At 43.6% G+C, this 23,967-nt stretch overlaps 1 protein-coding gene and 2 long non-coding RNA genes across 3 annotated transcripts in view; 2 read left to right on the forward strand and 1 right to left on the reverse strand.

Annotated features, from left to right (window-relative positions):
- LOC115088304 (G-protein coupled receptor family C group 6 member A-like) overlaps positions 1–23,967 on the forward strand; it is a 104,348-nt gene that overhangs the window by 14,943 nt on the left and 65,438 nt on the right. The window contains exon 3 of the mRNA XM_029596444.1: positions 4,449–5,276. Coding sequence (XP_029452304.1) covers positions 4,449–5,276 — 828 coding nt within the window. The remainder of the gene's footprint in view (positions 1–4,448; positions 5,277–23,967) is intronic.
- LOC115088305 lies at positions 8,007–8,964 on the reverse strand. Its single transcript, XR_003855746.1, has 3 exons — positions 8,899–8,964; positions 8,597–8,807; positions 8,007–8,270 (listed from the first exon to the last, which is right to left on the reverse strand). It is a non-coding gene; the product is annotated as an uncharacterized LOC115088305 (long non-coding RNA).
- LOC115088306 lies at positions 9,532–10,489 on the forward strand. The gene is made up of 3 exons (XR_003855747.1): positions 9,532–9,597; positions 9,689–9,899; positions 10,226–10,489. It is a non-coding gene; the product is annotated as an uncharacterized LOC115088306 (long non-coding RNA).

Below are 23,967 nucleotides of genomic sequence, written 5' to 3' on the forward strand. Positions count from 1 at the left end.
AGCTGATGGCCTTGCCATGGAAAGAGGTAGGTAGAAAGGCCCGTGCAACCTAAGAAGGGCGTCAGCAGAAATGAGTCAGAGTCCATCAGTCAGAGCCTGAGGCCTTCAGCTGTGATGAGGCAGCAGTGGGAGGTCTGCTGTCTGCCTCACAAGACAAAGAGAACAACCGGTGGTGTGAGGGAAGGCCTTGAAACGTTTCTTGCCACCACGGTGAAGAGGGGAGGGGCAGGGAGTGATCCCACAGAGCTCAGCAATGCCGTGGAAAAGATCCACGCTGCAGGCCGTGGAAACAAAAAAGAAAAGAAAAGCCATGGAACCACGACTGCAGCCGCAGGAAAAGGAAAAAAACCAAAACAAACAAAAATGAGCAGAGAACCTCGCTGGAGATTCCCGCTCCGCGAGAACAGCTGCTGCGGGCCAGGTTTAATCGTAGCAGCTCCGCGGGCATGGGGCCGCAGCGATCAACACGTGACTGGCCTGGCTGGCCCACCGGGGCATGCCGATAACTATTATTGTGAAGACGAGACCCCAGGGCCTGAACCACCCATTTCCCCATGAAATGAACCTGTAGCTTTGGGCTCCACTCCTTGCACCCAAAACACTGAACAGGTCTTCAGACCCACCACCTCAAAACTATCAAGACCTTTGGGTCTTCCAGCTTCTCTCCACTCAACCCCTTCCCTGGAAAGGGTTTGTGCTTTGAGGTCTCCACCCCCAAACACACCCCCATCACACCCCTCCAAAAGTGTCTGGAGGGGTGTGACGTGTGTGTGTGTGCTCTCAAAAGGTCTTCTTAATCTTTGCTGACAGGAAGGAGCCAGTTTGCATCTTGTCAGCAGTTTTACCAAAATGGCACCACTGGATCGTAACCCATTTTTTCTGTGGTTCTACTACCGGAAAGGAAGGAAACTGGCTCCCTCCTGCTAGAGAGGATCAAGAGTTGGGTATGAGGTTTATGGTGTTACATAGTAACATAGTAATGACAGCAAATAAAGACTAAATGATCTATCCAATCTGCCCAGCATGTTGCTCATGGTAGAAACTGCTGCTCTGTGCAGGTTACCCCCATACACTCCTTTCTTCATTTCCAACATCTTGCCTCTAGCCCTCTACAGATCCACAGTGTTTATCCCATTGCCTTTTAAATTTATCCACTGTTTTCATCCTCATCACCTCTTCTGGGAGGGCATTTTAGCCATCCACCACCCTCTCCGTGAAGAAATATTTCCTGATGTTCGTTCTGAGTCATCCTCCCTGGAGTTTCATTTCATGACTGCTAGCTCTACAGTTTCCTTTCCGACAGAAATGTTTTGATGTTTATGCATTATTAATACCTTTTAGATATCTGAAGATCTGTATCATATCTCCCTTGCAGTTCCTTTCCCATTGATCTGGAAAGCCTAAACATTATTTTAGAGGGTGGAGAGTGAGCGGTCCTGGAGGCCTGGATACTTTCAGGGATGGGGAATGGTATTGAGAAGGCACATTCTTGTTTTGTTGGGATGGGGTAGAGTTTTTTCCTCCCTAACCATTTCTCTTACTATGAAGTATTCAGCACCGATAAACCAGAGATACAGAAACAGGAGTGTTTCCATTGTTGGGGCATCTTTTTGCCATATTAAATTCCATCCTCAAACTGCCTTTGCCTCCCACTGCCTCCTTCACTATCTGCCCAGACTATGGCTGACTACTGCTATGACAAGGTTCACAAAATTAGTCTTGAGTTCTCAACCAGATCACCTCTACCTCCTTCTCCTCTACTTCCTTCCTCCCCACTTCCTCTGGCCCCTGCCACCTCTTCTGAATCACAGCTGAGAAACTGCCCATCTTCTCCTCTCCTAAAAGCTCACTACATATTCCTCTGACCCCATTTCCATCCAACGCCTCAGCTCTAGTTCTCCTGCAGTCATCTCTTCCGTCACATCCTCAATCTATCACTTCAACTACAACTATTCCCATGATGTACAAACATGCTGTGATCACGCCACTGCTCAGAAAATCTTCCTGGACCCTATCTGCTCTGCAAATTATTGTCCATCCTCCCTCCTCTTAAGAACATAAGAACATAAGAAAATGTCATACTGGGTCAGACCAAGGGTCCATCGAGCCCAGCATCCTGTTTCCAACAGTGGCCAATCCAGGCCATAAGAATCTGGCAAACTTCTCAAAGTGCTCTTCACCTCCGCTGTCTTGATTTTCTTTGATCTCAAGCCATTTCTGATCAATTCCAATCTGGTTTTCATCTTCTACATTCCACAGAAACAGCCCTTGCCACAATATCCAATAACCTGTTTATGGCTAAAACCAAAGGCCTTTTTTTCCATCCTTATCTTCCTTGACCTATCTGCAGTTTTTGACATTTGATCATCACCTACTCCTTGATATTTTGTCCTCACTTGGATTTTGGATCTCCATTCTGTCTTCGCTCTCCTCTTACCTCTCCCATCACACTTTTAATGATTCTTCCTCCACTGCTATCCCACTTTTTTCATTGGTGTGCCTCAGAGCTCTGTCCTGGGGCCTCTACTCTGCTCTCTCTAGTCTAATTCCCTTGGTGCTCTAATTTCCTCCCATAGCTTTCAATAACATCTTTATGCTGATAATTCCTAGATCTACTTTTCTAGAACAGAAATTTCATCAGGAATCTAATCCCAAATCTGAGCCTGCTTGTCTGGCCTAGCCACCTGAATGTCTTACTATTAGTTTAAACTGGGTTAGAAACTGGTTGAGAGGGAGGTAGCAAAGAGTAATGGTAAATGGAGTTCACTCTGAAGAGTTACCAGTGTTATACCACAGGGATCAGTCTTTGCCCTGGTTCTATTCAACATTTCCATAAGTGATTATTGTGGAAGGCTGTCAGGAAAGGTTTGCCTTTTTGTGGATGATCAAAAATCTGCAACACGGTAGACACCAAGGAACATGTGAAAAACATGAGGAAAGATCTAATGAAGTTTCAGAAACGGTCAAAGAGTTTGAAAGCTAACATTTAATGCTAAACAATGCAGAGACTTGCATTTGTTTTGCAAAAACCTATGATGGTAGCTTTGAAACTGGCGCGTGGGCACACATGTGTGTGTATTTGCTGGCTCATGCCCAGGGACAGGGCTATTTTATAACATACACGAGTATATGTATGCATGTTATAAAACAGGCTGACAGTGCATGCAATTTTAAGTGGGTATGTGTCTATGTGTGCAAATGCCACTTCAACTGCATAGTGGGGAAATTTTAATAGACATGCGTGCCGACATCATTGCCCAATTTCCCAGTTCACCCTGATAAAGGATAGGAATTTCAAACCCCCCCTAGTTTAACAGGCCTCCTTCCCCCCATTAACCCTGACCCTTCAAACCCCACTGATCTGTTTAAGTTGGTGTTTTGTTTTTTTTTGCTTTATTACTTACACGCCATCCATAGTAGAAGCAAAGTTACACAGAAGGGGACCTATTTCAATGTAAAATCCAGGAATGCCCATGCCTCACCCAGACCATGCCCATGCCACACCCAGTTTTGGGGGAAAAAAATGTTGTGTGCTTGGAAAGAGATACATAAGTATCTAGCCAGCTTTAAAATCTGCTCGGCACGTGCAAGCCCAACATATTTGTGCATCCCCTAATATTTTGGCACACATTGGGCTTTTAAAATTCACCTTTATGGGAGCAGTACAGTGTAGGGGGTGAGGTTTTTCTATGCATTATACAAGAGGGGGATCTGGGGATTATCATATTTGATGATTTCAAGGAAACCAAACAGGGAGATGAAAGGAGATATTACCTCTGTATTAAGTCTCTGAGAGGACTTCATTTGGAGTACGGTGTACAATTGTGGAGACCATCCCTTCAAAAAGATATAAACCACATGGAGTCAGCCCAGTAGACAGATATTAAAATGTTCAACAGTTATCATCATAAAGCATATGGAGACGGGCATAAAGATCTAAACATATCTACCCTAGAGGAAAAGAGGGAAAGAGATGGTTTATTAACGACATTTCATTATATACAAGGAATAGATTCAAAGGAGGTGGGCCTCTTTCAACAAAAAGGAAGCTCTTGAACAAGGCATCATGGGGTGAAGGTAAAAGGGGCTAGAATCAGGAGTAATGTAAAGAAATCTTTCTTTGCAAAGAGGGTGGTGGACGCATGGAACAGCCTCTTTGTGGAGGTAGTGGAGGCGAGGGCAGTATCAGAATTCAAGAAAACATGGAACAAGGATGCAAGATTCTGAGGGAGAATAAGGGACTTTAAAGCTGAACAGGGGGTGTGGATGGGCAGACTGGACGGGTGGTTTGGTCTTTATCTACCATCATATTCTATCTTTCTATATTGCTTTCTGTTTTTAATAGGTTCATTAAGAACTTGTGCAATAGTCATTATTTGACATGTCTTGGTATGTGATTGAAATGAAGCCTTTTTAAATTTTGTACCTGAATTGTTCTTACTTTCTAGGTCAGTTATTCAGCATCTGCAGAAATTCTAAGTGACAAAATTCGCTTTCCATCCTTTTTAAGAACCATACCCAATGATTCTTATCAGACCAGAGCTATGGCCAAGTTGATCCATGAATTTGACTGGAACTGGATTGGAATGATAGCCACAGATGATGACTATGGTCGCCTGGCTCTGGAGAACTTTGGAATACAAGCCATGATATTCAATGTCTGCATTGCATTTAAAGAAATTTTGCCATCCCATCTTTCTGATAATACTATTAACAATAAGATAAATCAAGTTTTGAATATCATTACCAGGGAGTCAAGGGTAAATGTTATTGTTGTCTTTTTGAAGCCCTACCTCATCATCAACCTGTTTAACAAAGCAATTGAGAGGAGAATACAGAGAACCTGGATTGCAAGTGACTCCTGGTCCGCTGCAAGCAGAATCAGCTCCATTCCAAACATCAAAAATATTGGTAAGGTGATCGGGTTTACATTCAAAAGCGGAAATGTGTCTGCATTTCAAAACTTCTTAAAAAATCTGGGCCAGAAGCAATTCATGAACAACAAACTCTTAAATCAATACGCAGCACTTTTGTCAGACTGTTCAGATATGAAAGACAATGATTTAAACCAGTGCATCTCCAATTATTCCAAAGGGAGCTGGACGTACAAACCTTCACAGGGAAATCAGACACTCAAAGAGAATTTCCTCAGTGATCTTGTACAACCAGGGTTTGTGTACAGTACTCGCTTGGCAGTGACTGCTATAGCGTATGCCATTGGGGATCTGTGCAAGGATCGAAACTGCAAGGACCCATCTGCTTTTGCTCCATGGGAGGTAGTATTTTTATTTACTAGCTGACTCTTGTTGAAATTCCCAGAGGCCTCTATTCACTGTCCTTCTCTGCAGTTTGAACCCAGCACTCCCTTCCACCCTCCTCTACCCCACCCAGTACTTTTTGATCTCCCTCTTCAACAGCCTCTGTCCCCCTCCCCAGGCAAACCCTAGCACCCCCTGCTCTCTTCAGCACACTTTGATCTCCCCTCCTTAACCCCACCCCAGGACTCTGTTCCCTCCTTCTCCTCTCCTGGTCCAGATCCAACCCTACCCCCATCCCTATCCTGACCTCAGCACACTCTGAACCCCTTGTGGTCCAGCATTCCCTGCTCCCCCCCCTTCCACAGTCCAACCCCAGAATATGATGATCTGCCCTCCCCAGCTCCACCCCCCACATGCTGAACCCAGCATGCTGTGACCCACCATTCCCAACTACATCCCTGCATATTGTGAGTGACCCCAACCCTGACAGTCTGCCCCTCCTTCCCCAGCCCAAATCCAACACAATCTGCCTCCCGCCATCCTTCCCCATTTCAATCCCAGCACAGTCTACCCCCTTCCCCAATTCGACCCCAGCATAGTCTGCATCCTTCCTTCCTCATCTCAACCCCATCACAGACTGCCCCCTAGGGATGTGCAGAGCAAAATTTTATGTTCATATTTTTTATGTCCGAAAGGGGGTCCCACTTGCGGCCAATATGGACATAAAAAAAATCCAATGAGTTGGGTATATGTACATATGTGCAAAAAAAAAATTTAAACCCCCTCACCCTCCTTAATCCCCCCCCCCCAGACTTACCACAACTCCCTGGTGATGGAGCGAGGAGTGAGGACGTCATTTCTGCAATCCTTGGCGAGAAGCATGTGACGTCGGTGGCACGTCGAGTGACGCGGCGTCACGTGATTCCCGGCTCGTTCGCGCCGGACGGCTCGTTCGGCCCAAAAAGAACTTTTGGCCAGCTTGGGGGGGCCTCCCCAAGCTGGCCAAAAGTTCTTTTTGGGCCGAACGAGCCGTCCGGCGCGAACTTGCCGGGAATCACGTGACGCCGGCGTCACTCGACGTGCCGCCGACGTCACATGCTTCTCGCCAAGGATTGCAGAAATGGCGTCCTCACTCCTCGCTCCATCACCAGGGAGTTGTGGTAAGTCGGGGGGGGGGATTAAGGAGGGTGAGGGGGTTTATATTTTTATTTTGGCTCAACAATCGCGATTTCCCACATATCGAACATATCTATGTTCGATATGTGGGAAATCCGATCGTTTATGTCGAATCAATTTTTTAAGTAAAAAAAAAATATGAGTTGCGTTTTACTAATGCGGTCAATCCGAATGCACACCCCTACTGCCCCCTCCTTCTTCAGCTCAAATCCAGCACAGTCTTCCCCTTTCCTTCCACAGCTGAGCCCTAGCACAGTCTGCCCCCATCACCAGCTGGACCCCAGCATCTTCAGACCCTCCTCCCATTGATAATAGTGAAATGACTGGAAAAAATACCATGAAAAATCTAAACTAAACAAAAGCCCTCCCCCATACAAACTCACTTAAACAAAGGATTCTGGGCAACAAGGATCCCCCAGAGCTTCTCCCATCTGCATCATTAGTCCAGAAGATGTTTTGGGTCCCCTTCATCCCCCCCAAATACTATGACTGCCCACACTGGTCCAACCTCCACACACAGTGTCCCTCATCACTGGCCTAACCCTGCACAGTCTGCCCCCTCCTTCCCCAATCTGACCCTAGCAGTGTATGCCCCCCCCCCCCCCCCCACAACACTCAACACTCAACCACTAACCCACAATTTCTTTAAAAAAAAGCTAATTTCATGTATTCTTATCTAGAAAACAGCAATTTAGTTTAGAATGCTTTATATGAGTAGGAAGATGCATGTATTCATACAAGGAGATGAGTGTTGAGGAGAAAGATGGTGAATAAAGAAGAATGGAACCAGTTGGAACAAGATGTACAATTATATATTTACCATAGACTGTGGTAGAATCTTCTCTATATGTAATGCACTAGATAGTGAGGTGTGCATGGGCTCCCTGCTAGTCACTGATGCACAGACTCAACTACTGCCACAGCTTCTGAGGCAGAGAGCTGATAGGGTGTGTGCACCCCACCAGCATTAATCAATTTCATTAAAAAAAAGTCTGGTCCCTTCCCCTGCCGACCAAACCCACTTCACCTGACCTTTCCAAACCTCAGTAGTACCCCTGATCTCCTCCCATCCAATCCCTTACCCTATCACATGTCTGGGTCTTTCAGAGGCAGGATTGATCCTCTATCAATCCTACCCCACTGTTCCAACAGCTCATCATAGCACCAGTCAACCCAAGGTCAGCACCGTTATGTTGTATGGCAGCCGTGGACATTTTGAAATGCTGGAGCAGCAAGGCAGAAGTGCAAAGGAATCACGCCTGCTCCGGAAAGACCTGGACAGAGTGACGGAGTGGGAGGAGTGGGGGGAGGTCGAGGGACAGGGGTACGATTCTTGAGCACCAGCAAGCAGTGATGTTTCTAGATAGAAGTATTTGGGGTGGCAACAGGGAGACAAACCAAGAACTGAGCGGGGCAAGCCAAAGTGACATTTACACAAATCAAGCCCCTGCCCAACCTTTAAATTGTCGTATAATTACATATAATATAGAGAGCCCAACAATAATATATGAAATACAAAAATTTTTTATTTAAAGATATCGCACAAATATACCTATATAGACAATAAAACTAAACTAGCACACTCACACATTCATACCCACAAATTAAAAAATATGTTGTATTGAGATACAATATATAACTTAGTTTATGTTACCAATAGAAGTATACAAATAATATTTCAATTGAAACTCAATAAATTATTGTAAACTTTGAATTAGAATTATGTACTGTTTGTGTCCGACAAAAGCAGATGCAAGATCTCTTCGTTTCACCCCCGTCTTTTGGGGCTTCCTCAGGGACTGATGTAAATATACACTTTATAAGTGTATTACCACACTGCAAAGCACATATCAACAATTGATTAAACCATTCGAAAAAACATACATTATCCTAACTATTGCACTTCAAACACATATACCAACCCAAATTTGCTAAAAACCTGTGACCAGTGACAAACACATATCCATAACGCCACTTGCCCCGACATTAAACACCACAAACCATATAACCCACCACACATAAAAACAATTTTCTGTATATCTTATCTCACTTATTTTTCTGTTATTTAAATCCTAGAATCTACTCCGCTTTTAATGACAACAAAAATATATCTTTATTTCCTATACCGAAACCCAAATATATTTAATACAGGCTGTACCTACCTGAATCACAACAGTTTATTCAACCTCTTATACTTCGAACTCCTTACAAGATTCCTTCAGCACAGCGTTCCCCTATATTCATTAGTCATGACTCTCGGCCATCTGAATTTAGCGGCGTTTCGTTTAACCCTTACGGTTTTCTAAACTTCCTTGCTTCTTACAGGTTGATCACATAGAAACCGCCGACCTATGATCTCAAGCCAAACATATTCTGCAACAATATAACCAAGAATTAGTTATAAAGAGTAAAACAATGTATCCTCCGCCCCAAACTGCCAAGATTACAGACTTTCAACACTCACGTCTAATCGGAAGTGACGTAGCACGACGTCACCCGCTGAGAAGTAGACTGCTAAGCTTCCCAACAAGCTTATATAAGCAGAGAATTACGCCGTCGAATAATTAATTAAATTATTGAACCTAACCAACATCATTCCAATCCCCATGTTTCTCAAAAACAAACTTTATAGAATTTACCCCTAAGACCTACCACGAACCAGACCTACCACGAACCATACCTAATAAGCCTAGAATAAACATCCAAAGGATATCATATCCATATGTTAATAGAATGCGTTCCATTCAATAGGTCCATTCAACCCCAAAGGGGCAATCGTACGCCAACTATAAATGAATTGCTGTTCAATTTTCCTTAACCTGAACAGCAATTCATTTATAGTTGGCGTACGATTGCCCCTTTGGGGTTGAATGGACCTATTGAATGGAACGCATTCTATTAACATATGGATATGATATCCTTTGGATGTTTATTCTAGGCTTATTAGGTATGGTTCGTGGTAGGTCTGGTTCGTGGTAGGTCTTAGGGGTAAATTCTATAAAGTTTGTTTTTGAGAAACATGGGGATTGGAATGATGTTGGTTAGGTTCAATAATTTAATTAATTATTCGACGGCGTAATTCTCTGCTTATATAAGCTTGTTGGGAAGCTTAGCAGTCTACTTCTCAGCGGGTGACGTCGTGCTACGTCACTTCCGATTAGACGTGAGTGTTGAAAGTCTGTAATCTTGGCAGTTTGGGGCGGAGGATACATTGTTTTACTCTTTATAACTAATTCTTGGTTATATTGTTGCAGAATATGTTTGGCTTGAGATCATAGGTCGGCGGTTTCTATGTGATCAACCTGTAAGAAGCAAGGAAGTTTAGAAAACCGTAAGGGTTAAACGAAACGCCGCTAAATTCAGATGGCCGAGAGTCATGACTAATGAATATAGGGGAACGCTGTGCTGAAGGAATCTTGTAAGGAGTTCGAAGTATAAGAGGTTGAATAAACTGTTGTGATTCAGGTAGGTACAGCCTGTATTAAATATATTTGGGTTTCGGTATAGGAAATAAAGATATATTTTTGTTGTCATTAAAAGCGGAGTAGATTCTAGGATTTAAATAACAGAAAAATAAGTGAGATAAGATATACAGAAAATTGTTTTTATGTGTGGTGGGTTATATGGTTTGTGGTGTTTAATGTCGGGGCAAGTGGCGTTATGGATATGTGTTTGTCACTGGTCACAGGTTTTTAGCAAATTTGGGTTGGTATATGTGTTTGAAGTGCAATAGTTAGGATAATGTATGTTTTTTCGAATGGTTTAATCAATTGTTGATATGTGCTTTGCAGTGTGGTAATACACTTATAAAGTGTATATTTACATCAGTCCCTGAGGAAGCCCCAAAAGACGGGGGTGAAACGAAGAGATCTTGCATCTGCTTTTGTCGGACACAAACAGTACATAATTCTAATTCAAAGTTTACAATAATTTATTGAGTTTCAATTGAAATATTATTTGTATACTTCTATTGGTAACATAAACTAAGTTATATATTGTATCTCAATACAACATATTTTTTAATTTGTGGGTATGAATGTGTGAGTGTGCTAGTTTAGTTTTATTGTCTATATAGGTATATTTGTGCGATATCTTTAAATAAAAAATTTTTGTATTTCATATATTATTGTTGGGCTCTCTATATTATATGTAATTATACGACAAGTGGATAGAGAGTTGTAGTTATTTACCCTTTTGTATATCAACCTTTAAATTGGCCATAAAGATACAATATGACAGGAATAGCCAACTCAACTCTTCAAGAGTCACAAACAGGCCAGGTTTTCAGGATATCCACAATGAATATGCATGAGTTAGATTTGCATTCACTACCTCCATTGTATGCAAATATATCTCATGCATATTCATTGTGGATATCCTGAAAACCTGCCCTGTTTGTGGCTCTTGAGGACCAGAGATGGCCAGCCCTGAAATATGAAAAGTCCCAAGGTCTTTCTGTGCAACTTAAAAAAGAAATCCAAGCCAGTTTTAACCTCTCAGTATAACAACCATTAAAATTATTTGATAGCCTCATTCAACCAATTATTATATATTGATATGAGAGTGAAATCTAAAGTCTATACAAAAAGGGCAGAATCTCAATATTAATCCTATATCTCCAATTCTGTAACAAATCTGCATCCACAGTACAAGCACCTTCCACTGCCAATCACTTTGTGAAGAAACACAAAACTCTTAACAAAAAGAAACTTATAACCTATATATCAAACCTGTCATACTATAACAACACTAACTCCCTGGACTCAAACAATAACAACCATACCTATGAAGAGGCCACATAGGAAATATTATACCAGGCGCTAAAATACCAAAACACCAATTAGGAAAACCGAACAAGTCAGGCTGCTATAGATCCTTACACAGAAACTACATACTAGCAAAATACCTCACCTTGGTAACACATGCAGAACACAAATCCTCATCCACACAGGCCATACAGTATAAATAGAAATGTACAGACAAAAACTGAACTAGAAGCCACAACAAGCCAAATTCTGTATACAGTGCAACAGTGGAAAAACAGAAAGATCATCATTCCACATAAAACACCAAACAAAAAAAATCAAGAAATATAAAACACCAACCAATGTAATGAAAGGAATAAATATTTCAAAACAGCAGACATCAAATAACATCCAGTAATTAAAAGTAATAGGGATAGAAAATAATGCTCTGCTCTCAATATCTGGGAACAGGAACAGCTCAAGGCAATCTGCTGCCTGAGGCATGGAGTAGATCGAATCACGGAGAGAGCCAAATGTGTGTTGGGGGGACGTGGTTTCATGGAGTCTGACCGTTGTAGTTATTTGAAATGTTGGGGAAGAGGGAGACTTGGAATCCTGACCCCGATGCATGGCAGATAGAGTATTGATAATATTTCTAAGAAGCTGGCAACCCTGCCAACATGCTTCCCCCGAGGATTTGGGAAATGGGTGAATGAGAGAGCTCTGTGTGAGACATTACTCTTTCAGGGCTGGTATAAAAGGTATTAGATGCCCTAGGAGAATCTTACATCCTTCTGCCTCATGCACTCCATCTCCAGCTGGCCTGCACTCCTCATACACAATTAATAATTATGCATTTATTTATGTTATTTATTTATTTAAATTTTTATATCCTGCTCTATCAACATTTATGAACTGCTTTCTTGACCCAAAAGGGAGATTTTACATGAAAAAGGACATTCACGGTACATTCTGAGGTAAAAATATCAAACATGTATATTATATTCTCAAGCAATACTGTGATGCCAACTAGAAAACCCTGCAAAAAAGACACTTGGATCCCATATTCTATTAGGCCTATTGTAAGGCTTGTTGGATGTGGGCTTGACCCTCAGAAAGTCATGAGTAAACAGAATTACCATGATAATGTAGTAAACCTCCCATACCAACCAGTGGCGTAGCTAGACAATTTGGCGCCCGGGGCAAGAGACTTCTTCGGCGCCCCCTCCCTCCATCAATGCGCGCGTGCAAATAAGATAATTTCAAAACAGCTGATGAATAGAATATCCAATAATTAAAGATTAATGCAAATTTTGAAAGCTTTACCAAACACCAATAAAATATTTCAAACAGCAGACACATCACATACTACGCAATACTTAAAATGGTAGTCAATCAAGAAAAATGAACTTAAAAAGCCACCTTTACTTACCCTCTCCAGCAGTTCTCCTCTTAAAATTTAGTAATTTCATCTTTCATCCAACTTTTCAACAAAATCAGCACCAGCCAATCAAAGGCTTCCGTCCCTTCTTCCTACTTCCACTGGTAGGTAGAAGGGAGGAGGTTTCCGATTGGCCTGTGTGGGGACAGGCAAAATGAAGGAGGCTTCCCATTGGGAAATGGGGGTAGGAAGAAAGGAGGCTTCCAATTGGCCCATGGGGGCTGGAAAAAGGAAGAAGGAAAGTAGAACGGGGTAATGGGACACCGGGAGACGCGACACACCTGCCGGTGTTTGGCGACACACTAGTGGGTCGCGACACAACTGGTTGAGAAGCACTGCCATAGAGCATCTGAGTTCCAGGAGCACCATTCTGGGCAGGATCATCCCTATAATAAATATTCTGGAGGAAAAATTAGAGAACTTCTGTGAGCCAGAGGGAATAGGAGCAGACGTACTTCAGTTTCTAGACTTCTTGCTGCAGCAGTGAAAAGACTGAAACCTCTCACAGAAAACAATATATGCTTGCTACACTTTGTGATCCACAGGTGAAAGAGAGTCTCGCCCTCCAGTCAGCCTGGGTTTCTCAATAGGCACCCATTAGATTTATGCCTAGCATGGCATACATTTAGGGGTAGCAGGCTAGCTAAGATCTGCTGCCTTCCAGCTCTGCTGAATTTAATTCAGCAGAGAACAACCTTCTGCTACCCTGTAACAGACTGTTATGGCGGGGGGAGGGAGTGAAATCACCCAATGTGCCTCCAATCCCAATATCTCACATTCATGAAGGTAGTTAGGGTATGTAAACAGGAACACCAGAAGCAGAGACACAGTGGGGAAGTAGCACAGGAACAAGTGACCACCTCAGGCAGCAGGAGCAGCGCCCTATCAGCTACCACTTCCTCCCCCACAATACACCAAAGCTATATTGCCTACAAAAAAACATCTCTCCTGACATGAGTCATAGCTAGGGTTGCTGGCAAGAGGGACCTTTGGCCCACCCCCAGCAAAGGAGACCAGAGCAGAAATTTCTGTGGAATACTATCTCGCAGAGCCTATCAAGGATGCACTGGAATACTGGGCACACGAGCCCGCAGTCTGGCTGTAGGAGTCTTGCTGCTCTCAATCTGCCTACCTATCGTGCCCCAGATGTACCACACCTTAGGGATCTTGCTGCTGCTACTACTCTGCCTACCTGCCATGCCCGAGATATGCCACCTTAGGGGTCCTGCTGCTACTGTATTTACTTGACATGCCACTGATATATTACTGTAAGGGCCTTTCTGCTGCACGCCTACCTGCCATGCCCCAGATGTACCACCTTAGGTGTCTTTGTGCTACTGCTCTGCCTACCTGCCATGCCCTTAATATACCACCTTAGGGGTCTTGCTGATATCACTTTGCCTACATGCCATACTGCTGATATACCACTTTAGAGGGCTTTGCTGCTACTGTGCCTTCCTGCCAAGCCCCAGCTGTACCACCTTTGTGATCTGCTTGTAACATGCCCCTGTTATACCACCTTATGGGTCTTCCCACTACTCTGTCTACCTGCCACACCTCTGATATACCACATTAAGAGTCTTGCTGCTATTGTGCCTACCTGTCATGCCCCAGATGTAACAACCTTTGTGGTCTTGCTGCTCCTGCACTGCCTATCTTTCTTGCCTCTGATATACTATCTTGGGTAATATGCCTACCTGACATGCCTATTATGTACCAGCATGGGAGTTTTGGTGTCACCATGTTGTTTGTAGTTTGAAATCAGCCTAGATCTCCCATCTTCTTTGTTGGTTACACTGTTCCCAGAAAAATATTTTGCAAAAAGAAAAAAAATACAAGTTTCTCCTCCCACCCTATCTCTTTTCTGGTTCTTCATTTTGTTCTGTCTACAATCCCAACCTAGTTCTCCCTCCTTGTCTCTCAAGCTGACTTTTAGCCCCTTCATCCAGTGATTTGACAGGCAAGCAGCTCCCAACCCCATGTCAGTGCGGAGCATATGGGGTGTTTTATCCTAATACTGTCCTGTAGTAGAAGGCAGGCAGCTTCAAAAATAGTGACACTGGCATCAGGGAAATGATTGCCCTGGAAGACCACATCCTGCAGATCATGGAAACATTGAATTTAAATGGCTATTTCATCTTTTAGCTCCCAATTACAAACTGCTCACCTGGATAACAGTGAATAGACAGGTTATCTCCACCCTGTACAATCAGTGCCATGCTTGCATGCAGGCACCGCTGAGAAAGATGAAGAGGAGTACCATCCATTTCACCAGCTGCATTTCAACCATCCAAAACACCCTGATGGCACATTGGTGGCAGCTAGCTGAGGAAGGGGCAAGCAACAGGTTTAGTAGGGGAAGATCGGCTGAGTAAAAGTGGGCTGTGCTGCACACCTAGGTGATGGATATCAGCCACATCTCAGTCAATATCTTAGGAGCAATAAGGACGTTGATGGAGGGCTGGCAGTTAGAGTGGAGAGACAGGACTATAGTTCCTGTGTTTTTTGGGGTTTTTTTAACAAACAGTAGTGCAAACATGAAAAAGGCAGTTAAAATTGAGGGTAATTAGAAAATCTGTTGCTTTGCACACTTACTGCACCTGGCAGTAAAGAACCTCCTGAGGGCCAAGGAGGAATATGACAGATTAGTCCTCAAGAAACTGATAGGTGCAGAAAAATAGCGGGACATTTTCACTGTAGCATGAAGGGTGGGCAGCTATTCTGTGAGAAGCCAGAAGCGGTGGAGAACACTTCTGCAGTGGTTTATTCAAGATGTAGGCACCAAGTGGAATTCCGCCTACGTAATCTAGAGAGGTTAGTGGAGCAATAGACAACTTTTCATGACTTATCCATAGAAAGTGAATTAGGTGTGCAGAATCAGATGATATGAGCCCTGAAGCCCTTCAATGATGCCACAGAGGATATCCACAAGAGCCACCCTGGGTAAGCTTACTTGCATAGTCAACATCCTGCAAGAGTAGTTATAGGGTAGGATCAGGGACTGGCATAGAGGTGTTGCTGTTTGTGGACTCCTTGTGCAGAAGATTCATGATAGGCTCAAAACCCTCGGAAGGTTACTTACAAATTTGCCACACTGCATGATCCATGGATGAAAGGGAGTATCGTCCTCTGGTCCAATAGTCTATTTAAGTGGAAGGAGATGCTGAGTGCCAGAGATAGAGGGACAATAGGGATGGAGCAGAGAAAATAGTGGGCACCCCACTCAGTACTGTCTGTATAAGAATCACGCTATCAACTACCACTTCCTCCCCGCCTTTAACCACCATCCCAAACATCCCCCCCCCCCCCATGGCCCCACACAATGGGCTCTCCTAACACAGGCCATAGCTATAGTGGTTGGAAGCATAGGGGATAATCCTCCCCCAGCAAAGGAGACTCCCAGCACAAATTTCAGTCTCATGCAATCTCTGAGGCCATCAAGGACATGGCTACAGAACTTGTTGGCATATTGGGCACTCAGGGCCACAGTTTGGCCAAATCTTGCTAAAGTGGCCTAGAATTTTCTTTCCTACTCACCAGATAGCATGCCTAGTGAATGGGTATTCTTAATGGCAGAGGACATTGTGAGTCCACATAGTTAATGGTTAATGCTAAGGTTGGTAGAAAAGTTGATCTTCCCTAAAATACATTTCCCTTTGTTGGAATTCAAGGAATTTCCATGTGAGTGGTAGGAGAACTCAGTGTGCAGCTACAGTGAACCAGTGTCAACAGTTATGGCCTTCAGCACCTTGCAGTGTGGTTTCCAGTTGCCATTCTTGCTACTGCTGCCTACCTAGCCTGCTCCTTGTTGTATTTTGCAACTGCTACTACCCAGCCTGCTTCTTTCTCCTGCCACTTCAGGTACCATTTTGCCCCTTTCATGGTGCCTTGGGGTATTTATGAAACTGTGCTTGCTGCCTGACCTTTCACTACATGCTTAGATGTGTTTATGCCACAGCACTGTTTGCCTTACCCCTCACACTATGCTTGTTGCTGATCAGACCGTTAGCATTGTTTGCTACTCTGCTTGCCTTGTGCCTGTTTCCGTGTTTTGGGATTCTACCAATAATATCCATTATTTATACAGCAACATCAGTGCATGCAGCATTATATAAGATACAGCACAGTCCTTGTTTCACTTTCCAGCAATCCGTTTGAATTCAGTTTTAAAACCTTATTTTAAATGCATTACATGGTGGCTGTTGCTCTTTCATTTTGCAGTTTATCGTTAGTTTGAAATTCAGGTTCCAAGACTGTCAAACAAAGTTAAAGGTGACTTGTGCTGTAGAAGGCACGGTGTGTGTGATTATACCAAAGAGCTGACAGTGTGCATCTGACCTCAAGCAGATCATAGTGACGGAGGTGCTCAAGGTCATACGGTGGAAATGGGATGAGAGCCGCCAGGTTTGCTGATCAGTGCTGCAACTATTGCATTACAGTGCCAAGCCCAGTTTCTGTGGGATTTGTCATTGCAAAAGCAAACCCAAAATTCTTGTATGCTGCAGTCAAAATTTCAAAACACTCCCAGGAATGCACATGCAGTGTGCACCAGCAGCAGCAGCAACAAACACAACACTAGTGTAGTCGAGAATCCGGTGTTGAACCAAACCCATCCATATTGCAATTGATTTCTCTTGGCTTTGTTCCCAAACATTTCCTGGAGCCTTTCTTTGGCTCCTTATAGTTTGTACCCCCAGTTTCCTGTGGCAGATTTTTCAAGATTCTGTGGCAAGAGCCAGCAAATTCTGTGGCAAATTTTTAAAATATCTACGGCCAATTATGTGGCAAATTTATATACTTTTGCGTATATTGGCATATTAAATATAGAGTTCCAGATTCAAAAGTTATTTAGATGGATAACTCAATAGTTATCCATTTAAATGGTTTATCTGGCTGCATTCAGCCCTTATCTGGCTACGTTCTAGCCAGGTAACTAGCCAGCCGGCTGGAATTTAGCCAGATAAGACTGGGATGTACCAGGCTGATAGGAGGTGTTTGGGGAGGAGCGAAGGTTATTCAGAGTTAGCCGGTTAACTTCTGCGGCTAACTCTGGTCGGGCTGTAGGGCAGTCTTAAAGTTAGACGGGTATATTCAGTGGCACGAATATACCCTGCTAGTTAGCCAGTTACATTAGTACAGCCACACAGTGGCTGAATATGGACCTCATAGGTTTTTCCTGACTTTATGAAAATAAAGTCATTTTCTAGCATTGCTGCATCCAGTTAATTAATTTTGTTCTTTATCAGGAGGGGAAGTGGATCTTAATGATTGCTGCTGGGGAGGAAGAAGGTGAAGGAATCTTGGGATGGGAAAAGATTAGAAAGAGGAGGGATATGATCTCGGGCAGGAGGCACAGAAGGAGAAGAGATGAGGCAGGACAGAGGCACAGAGGTAGAAGAGGATGGGATTGGGTGAATCAAGGAAGAGGAAGAAAGGGGACAAAAGGAGGAAGGGAGGGAAGGAAGGAAGGGGGAATATGTATTTATTTATTTATTTTAAACTTTTTATATACCAACATTAGTGTACAACATCGTACCGGTTTACATTTGAACTGACAGGTAGAAAATACAAAGAACAGGGGTAGGGGGAAGGGAAATCATAAAATGCAAAGCAAACTAAAGATGACGGTGGAAAGTGCAGCAAAAACTATCAACTTAGAATGCTTTAGAATATGGAGTCAGGAGAGGATGGGATGATCTACATACACCATTCCCCCCCCCTCCCCCGACATTTATCCTCTCACACACTCACATGCCACACTTCCTTCAGTCCTCTCAACACCTCCACACCCTCTAAAATCCTCCCGATCACTTTAACACCACACGCTGCTTTGATCACACCACACGGCTCCTCAGTCCCCTTATTCCCTCAAAATTCATAGCATTTCCAGTCTCCTCAATCACTCTTTCTCCCTCATCTCCTCATTCGTAGGCAAATCTGCCTCATCTGCGCCCCCCCTGGCACACTTGAACAGGACCCATCACCACTCATTGAATACATCTCCGACAACATAAAGTCAGACACACCCGCAGTGATACTCGGAGACTTCAATCTCCACATAGACACCCACCCCAACACACCTGCTTGTGAAACCCTACTTCTTACCCTCAAAGCTCTGGGCTTCAGACAGCTAATCTCTGAGCCCACACACAAAGCTGGCCACACCCTCGACCTCCTCTTTGTAAACACATGCATTACAGTACCCCAAACACCCACCACCACCCCTGTCCCATGGTCAGACCATTTTCTCATCAATGCCCACCTCACCATCAATACTGATACACCAATCGCAAGCTCACTTAAAAAAACAATTTCCCTCCATAAACAATGCTCCTCGGAGGAACTCTCCCTAGCATTCAGCAAAGTAAATGAAAACCTCGACTTAACAAACCCAGACACTGCCCTTCTATCTTGGAATAAGTCCATTTCCAACATAGCCAATGATCTTTGCCCCATCATCCATAAAACTATAACGCCCACACGTACCGAGAGAAAGCCATGGTACACCGATGAACTTAGAAAACTAAAACAAGACCTCAGAACCAAAGAACGTACCTGGCATAAACAGCCTACACCCACACACAAAATGGCCTACAAACACACATTGCATTCTTACCGACAAGCAACCATCCACGCCAAACGCGACTTCTACGCAGCAAAAATCCACAGTTATAAATTCAATCCAAATGCTTTATTTTGCCTTGTTACGGAACTCACAAAGTCCCCCTTTCCATCCTCACAAGAAAACAAACAGCATAGAGAAATGTGAGAATCTAGGCCGTCTACTTTCAAAATAAAATCTCCAAAATTCTAACGTGCCTACCCCCTAAACCCCGCACCCACAGACCCACTACCAATCGACAACAACACTAACCTCAACTCCCTTGACACTACCTCCGTGATGGAAGTGGAATCCATACTAAAAAAGATGCGACCATCCACTCATAGCGCAGACACCATTCCATCAAAAATACTACTCTCCATTCCTCTGCCATTGCAAGACCTATAGCAGATATCGTAAACTGCTCCATCATTTCCGGGAAAGTCCCCCGACCCACTTAAACTTGCCATCGTGAAGCCACTACTAAAGAACCCACCCTTGACCACAATGACCCTGCAAATTACAGACCCATTTCCAATCTGCCCTTCATATCTAAAATCTTGGAGAAAGTGGTTAACACCCAACTATCCGATTTCCTAGAAGAAAATAATATCCTACACCCCACCCAATATGGTTTTCGTAAAGACCGCAGCACCGAAAAACTCCTACTCGCACTAACGGATACCGTTCTCAAAGGCATGGACCACGGACAATCATATTTACTCGCCCTTCTCGATATCTCAGCCGCGTTCGATACCGTAAATCATCAAATCCTCTTATCACGATTAGCAGAGATAGGCATCTCAAACACAGCCTTATCCTGGTTCTCCTCATACCTAGAACATCGCAAATACTTAGTCAAGCTCGATGATTTTGAATCCACACACATTCCCCTCACACAAGGGGTACCCCAAGGCTCCTCTCTATCCTCCACCCTCTTCAATATATACTTACTCCCTCTCTCTGGCCACCTCCTCTCTAAACTAGGACTAAAATTCTTCCTGTACGCTGACGACGTACAAATACTTATTCCAATTCAAAAATCCATCAGCGAAACCCTTCAATACTGGGAAACATGCTTGACATCCATTAACTCTCTCCTCTCCAATCTCCATCTAGCACTTAACACATCGAAAACTGAAATCCTCATCCTAGCTAACCAACCCCTCAACTCAATCCACCAAATGATCCTCGACGCCTCACAATTTCACACACTACCGCCCAGTGTCAGAGATTTAGGAGTAACCCTAGACAATCAACTCTGCTTCAAATCCCACATTAAATCACTCCTAAAAGGAGGCTTCTACAAACTACAAATCCTCAAAAAACTTAAGCCCCTTCTCCACGCCCATGACTTCCGCACGGTTATGCAAACCACCATACTTACCAAACTCGACTATTGCAACTCCCTCCTCTTAGGACTCCCCCGCCTCTACCATTAACCACTCCAAATCCTCCAAAATGCCATGGCAAGAATCTTAACAAACACCAGAAAAACTGACCACATCACTCCCATACTCCAAGACCTCCATTGGCTCCCCATCACCTTCCGTTCCCAATATAAAACACTTACCATCCTCCACAACACACTACACAACAACAATTCACCCTGGCTTGAAGACATGCCACAATTCCGTCAATCTAACCGCCCCACCAGAAACTCCCTTGCTGGCACTCTCCAAACTCCCTCACTTAAAATTGGACACCTCACCGCCACTAGGGATAGAGCCTTCTCCATTGCGGGCCCTACCCTCTGGAATTCACTACCCGTCACACTCCGCTTAGAACCATCCCTGAGCCATTTCAAAAAAGGAATCAAGACCTGGCTCTTTAAACAAGCATACCCTAATTCCACCCAATCCTAGCCAATGTTTGCCCATTACTCACCTTAATCCCAACCTAGGCTATACCCTTACCTGATCCTTATCAACCACCCCAGAACCTTCCCCACCCCACACCCCCCCCTGCAACCTTCCCCCCCCACACCCCCCCCTCTGTAACCTCACTGTGTATCAAGTGCACAAGCCCCGCGCTACTGTAATCAAGTTCCACATGCTAAATGTGTCAAGTGCACATGCCATGTAACATTGTATATTAGTTCATTTGCATATATAACCCTAACCGAATGCAAATAGTTGTATCGCTGCTTGTTAAATATCCTCTCTTTTACTTGTGTACTCACCCAGTTATCCCCTCCCCTGTTCATTGTATTTTCCTTTCCTTCTCAGTTTTTTGTAAACCGACATGATGTGTCCTACGAATGCCGGTATAAAAAAGTTAATAAATAAATAAATAAATTCGTGCCACACAACCCTTTCAATCACTTCACTTACCTTCACAGCCCCACCAATCCCCTCACTCATTCAATCCCTTCCCATATCACCTCCGATTCTCCCACACCCATTCTTCTTCCCCTTCATCTCTCAAATGCATTTCCTGCTCTATCAATCTTATTCCTCCATACCCATCACTCACTCTCGTCACCCTGCAGCTCTCACTCTCATCCACTCTCTTCAGAACCCTTCAGATCCTCTTAATCATTCTTTGTCCCCTGCTCCTCTCGTGCCCTCTTTCTGCAAACCCTCAGATCTTCTCAGCCACTCTTGTACCCCTATATCTTTCACTCTCTCTACCCTCAATCCCTCAGGTGCCCTCATGCAATCTTCCTCCCCCACCCCTCAATCACTATTCCATCACTCTGCATCCCCTGGAATCTCTTCACTGTCTTAGCCCCTCCCCCATCCTTTCACTCACTTTCCCATCAGATGTACAGCAGCAGTGCGTCAGCTCAGGCCACATCATTCTCCTCTGCATCAGAGGCTGGTGACATGCTTTGAATCATGTAGGACACCATAGTGCTGCATGGTTCATAGCATACAGGTGAGGCCCAGCAGCATAAAAACATAGGATCATAAGACTTGCCACACTGGGTCAGACCAAAGGTCCATCAAGCCCAGTATCCTGTTTCCAATAGTGGCCAATCCAGGTCACAAGTACCTGGCAGGATCCCAAGGGGCAGATAGATACCTTGCTACTTATCTCAGGGATAAGCAGTGGATTTCTGCAACTCCAACTTAGTTATGATTTATGGACTTTTACTCCAAGAACTTGTCCAAACATTTTTTAAATACAGCTACACTAATAGCTTTCACCACATCCTCTGGCAATGAATTCCAGAGCTTAATTATGCATTGAATAAAAAAAAATGTTTTCTTATCAGTTTTAAATGTATCACCTATTAACTTCGTTGTGTTTCCCCTAGTCTTTGTTTACTCTTTCAAAGAGTGCAATCAATTAACGTTTACTCATTTCAATCCACTCATTATTTTATAGACTTCTATCATATCTCCCCTTAGCCATCTCTTCTACAAGCTAAAGAGTCCTAATATCTTTTAGAGTTGTGCAAAGCCCGAACCTTTTGGTTCGGGCTTCATTTTCGGCAAGCCGTGGGAAATTTTGTATTTCTCACGGTTTGGGCCTTTGTAATTCGAGGGACCCGAATTTCTGGTTAGTGCACGTTAACATTTTAATGTTAGCACGCACTAACGGGAGCTAGTGCACACTAACCAGAAAACCGAATGTTCCTGAAATTTTGGGAAAATTTGGTTCTGTTTTCAGGTTCCCTGAACCAGGATGAATTAGGAAATTTCGTTGAAATTGCCTAATTCGTCCTAAACGATTGCACATCCCTAATATCTTTAGCCTTTCCTCATAGGGGAATTGTTCCATCCCCTTTATCATTTTGGTTGCCTTTCTCTGTATCTTCTCTAATTCTGCTATTTCTTTTTTGAGATGTGATGACCAGAACTGCACACAATACTCAAGATGAGGTCTCACCATGAGGTGATACCGAGGCATTATCATGTTCTCTGTTTTATTCTTCATTCCTTTCCTCATAACCCCTAACAATCTATTTGCTTTCTTGACTGCTGCTGCACACTTAGCAAAAGATTTCAATGTATTTTCAATGATGACACCTAGCTCCTTTTCCTGAGTGGTGACTCGAAATGCAGAACCTTGCATTGTGTAACTATAATTTGGGTTACTCTTTCCTAACTGCATCACTTTGTACTTGTCTACATTAAATTTCATTTGCCATTTGCATGCCCAGTCTCCCAGTTTTGCAAGGTCCTCTTGCAATTTCTCACAGTTCTCTTGTGATTTAACAACTTTGAAAAATGTTGTGTCATCAACAAATTTGATCACCTCATTTGTTCCCATTTCCAGGTTGTTTATAAATATATTAAAAACCAGTGGTCCCAGAACAGATCCACTATTCACCTTTCTCCACTGGGAAAATTTACCATTTAGCCCTTCTCTCTGTTTTCTATCTTTTAACCAGTTCCCAATGTACAAGAGGATGCTGCTCCCTATCCCATGACTTTTTAATTTCCTAAGACGTCTCTCATGAGGGACCTTGTCAAACGCTTTCTGGACATCCAGATACACTATAATCAACTGGCTCACCTTTATCCACATGTTTATTTACACCCTGAAAAAGAAAAAAAAAAAAGGAATAACCCACCCTTTGGCACTACATTGCTGCAGACAAGCCAGAATCACTTCAGGGTGACAAACAAGGCCTTCACCACCATTGCTGCTCCTACTTATGCTCGGGTTCCCTGGTTTCCTGTGTGAATAATGAGCAATTCTGTGGGAAGCCTTGAATTCTGCAAACTTTCCCATGGCTCTGGAATCACAGGAAACTAGGGGCCTGTTTATGATGGAGAGGGGATAGCCCTATGT

The sequence above is a fragment of the Rhinatrema bivittatum genome, chromosome 3 (assembly GCF_901001135.1).
Source record: "Rhinatrema bivittatum chromosome 3, aRhiBiv1.1, whole genome shotgun sequence".
NCBI classification, from domain to species: domain Eukaryota; kingdom Metazoa; phylum Chordata; class Amphibia; order Gymnophiona; family Rhinatrematidae; genus Rhinatrema; species Rhinatrema bivittatum.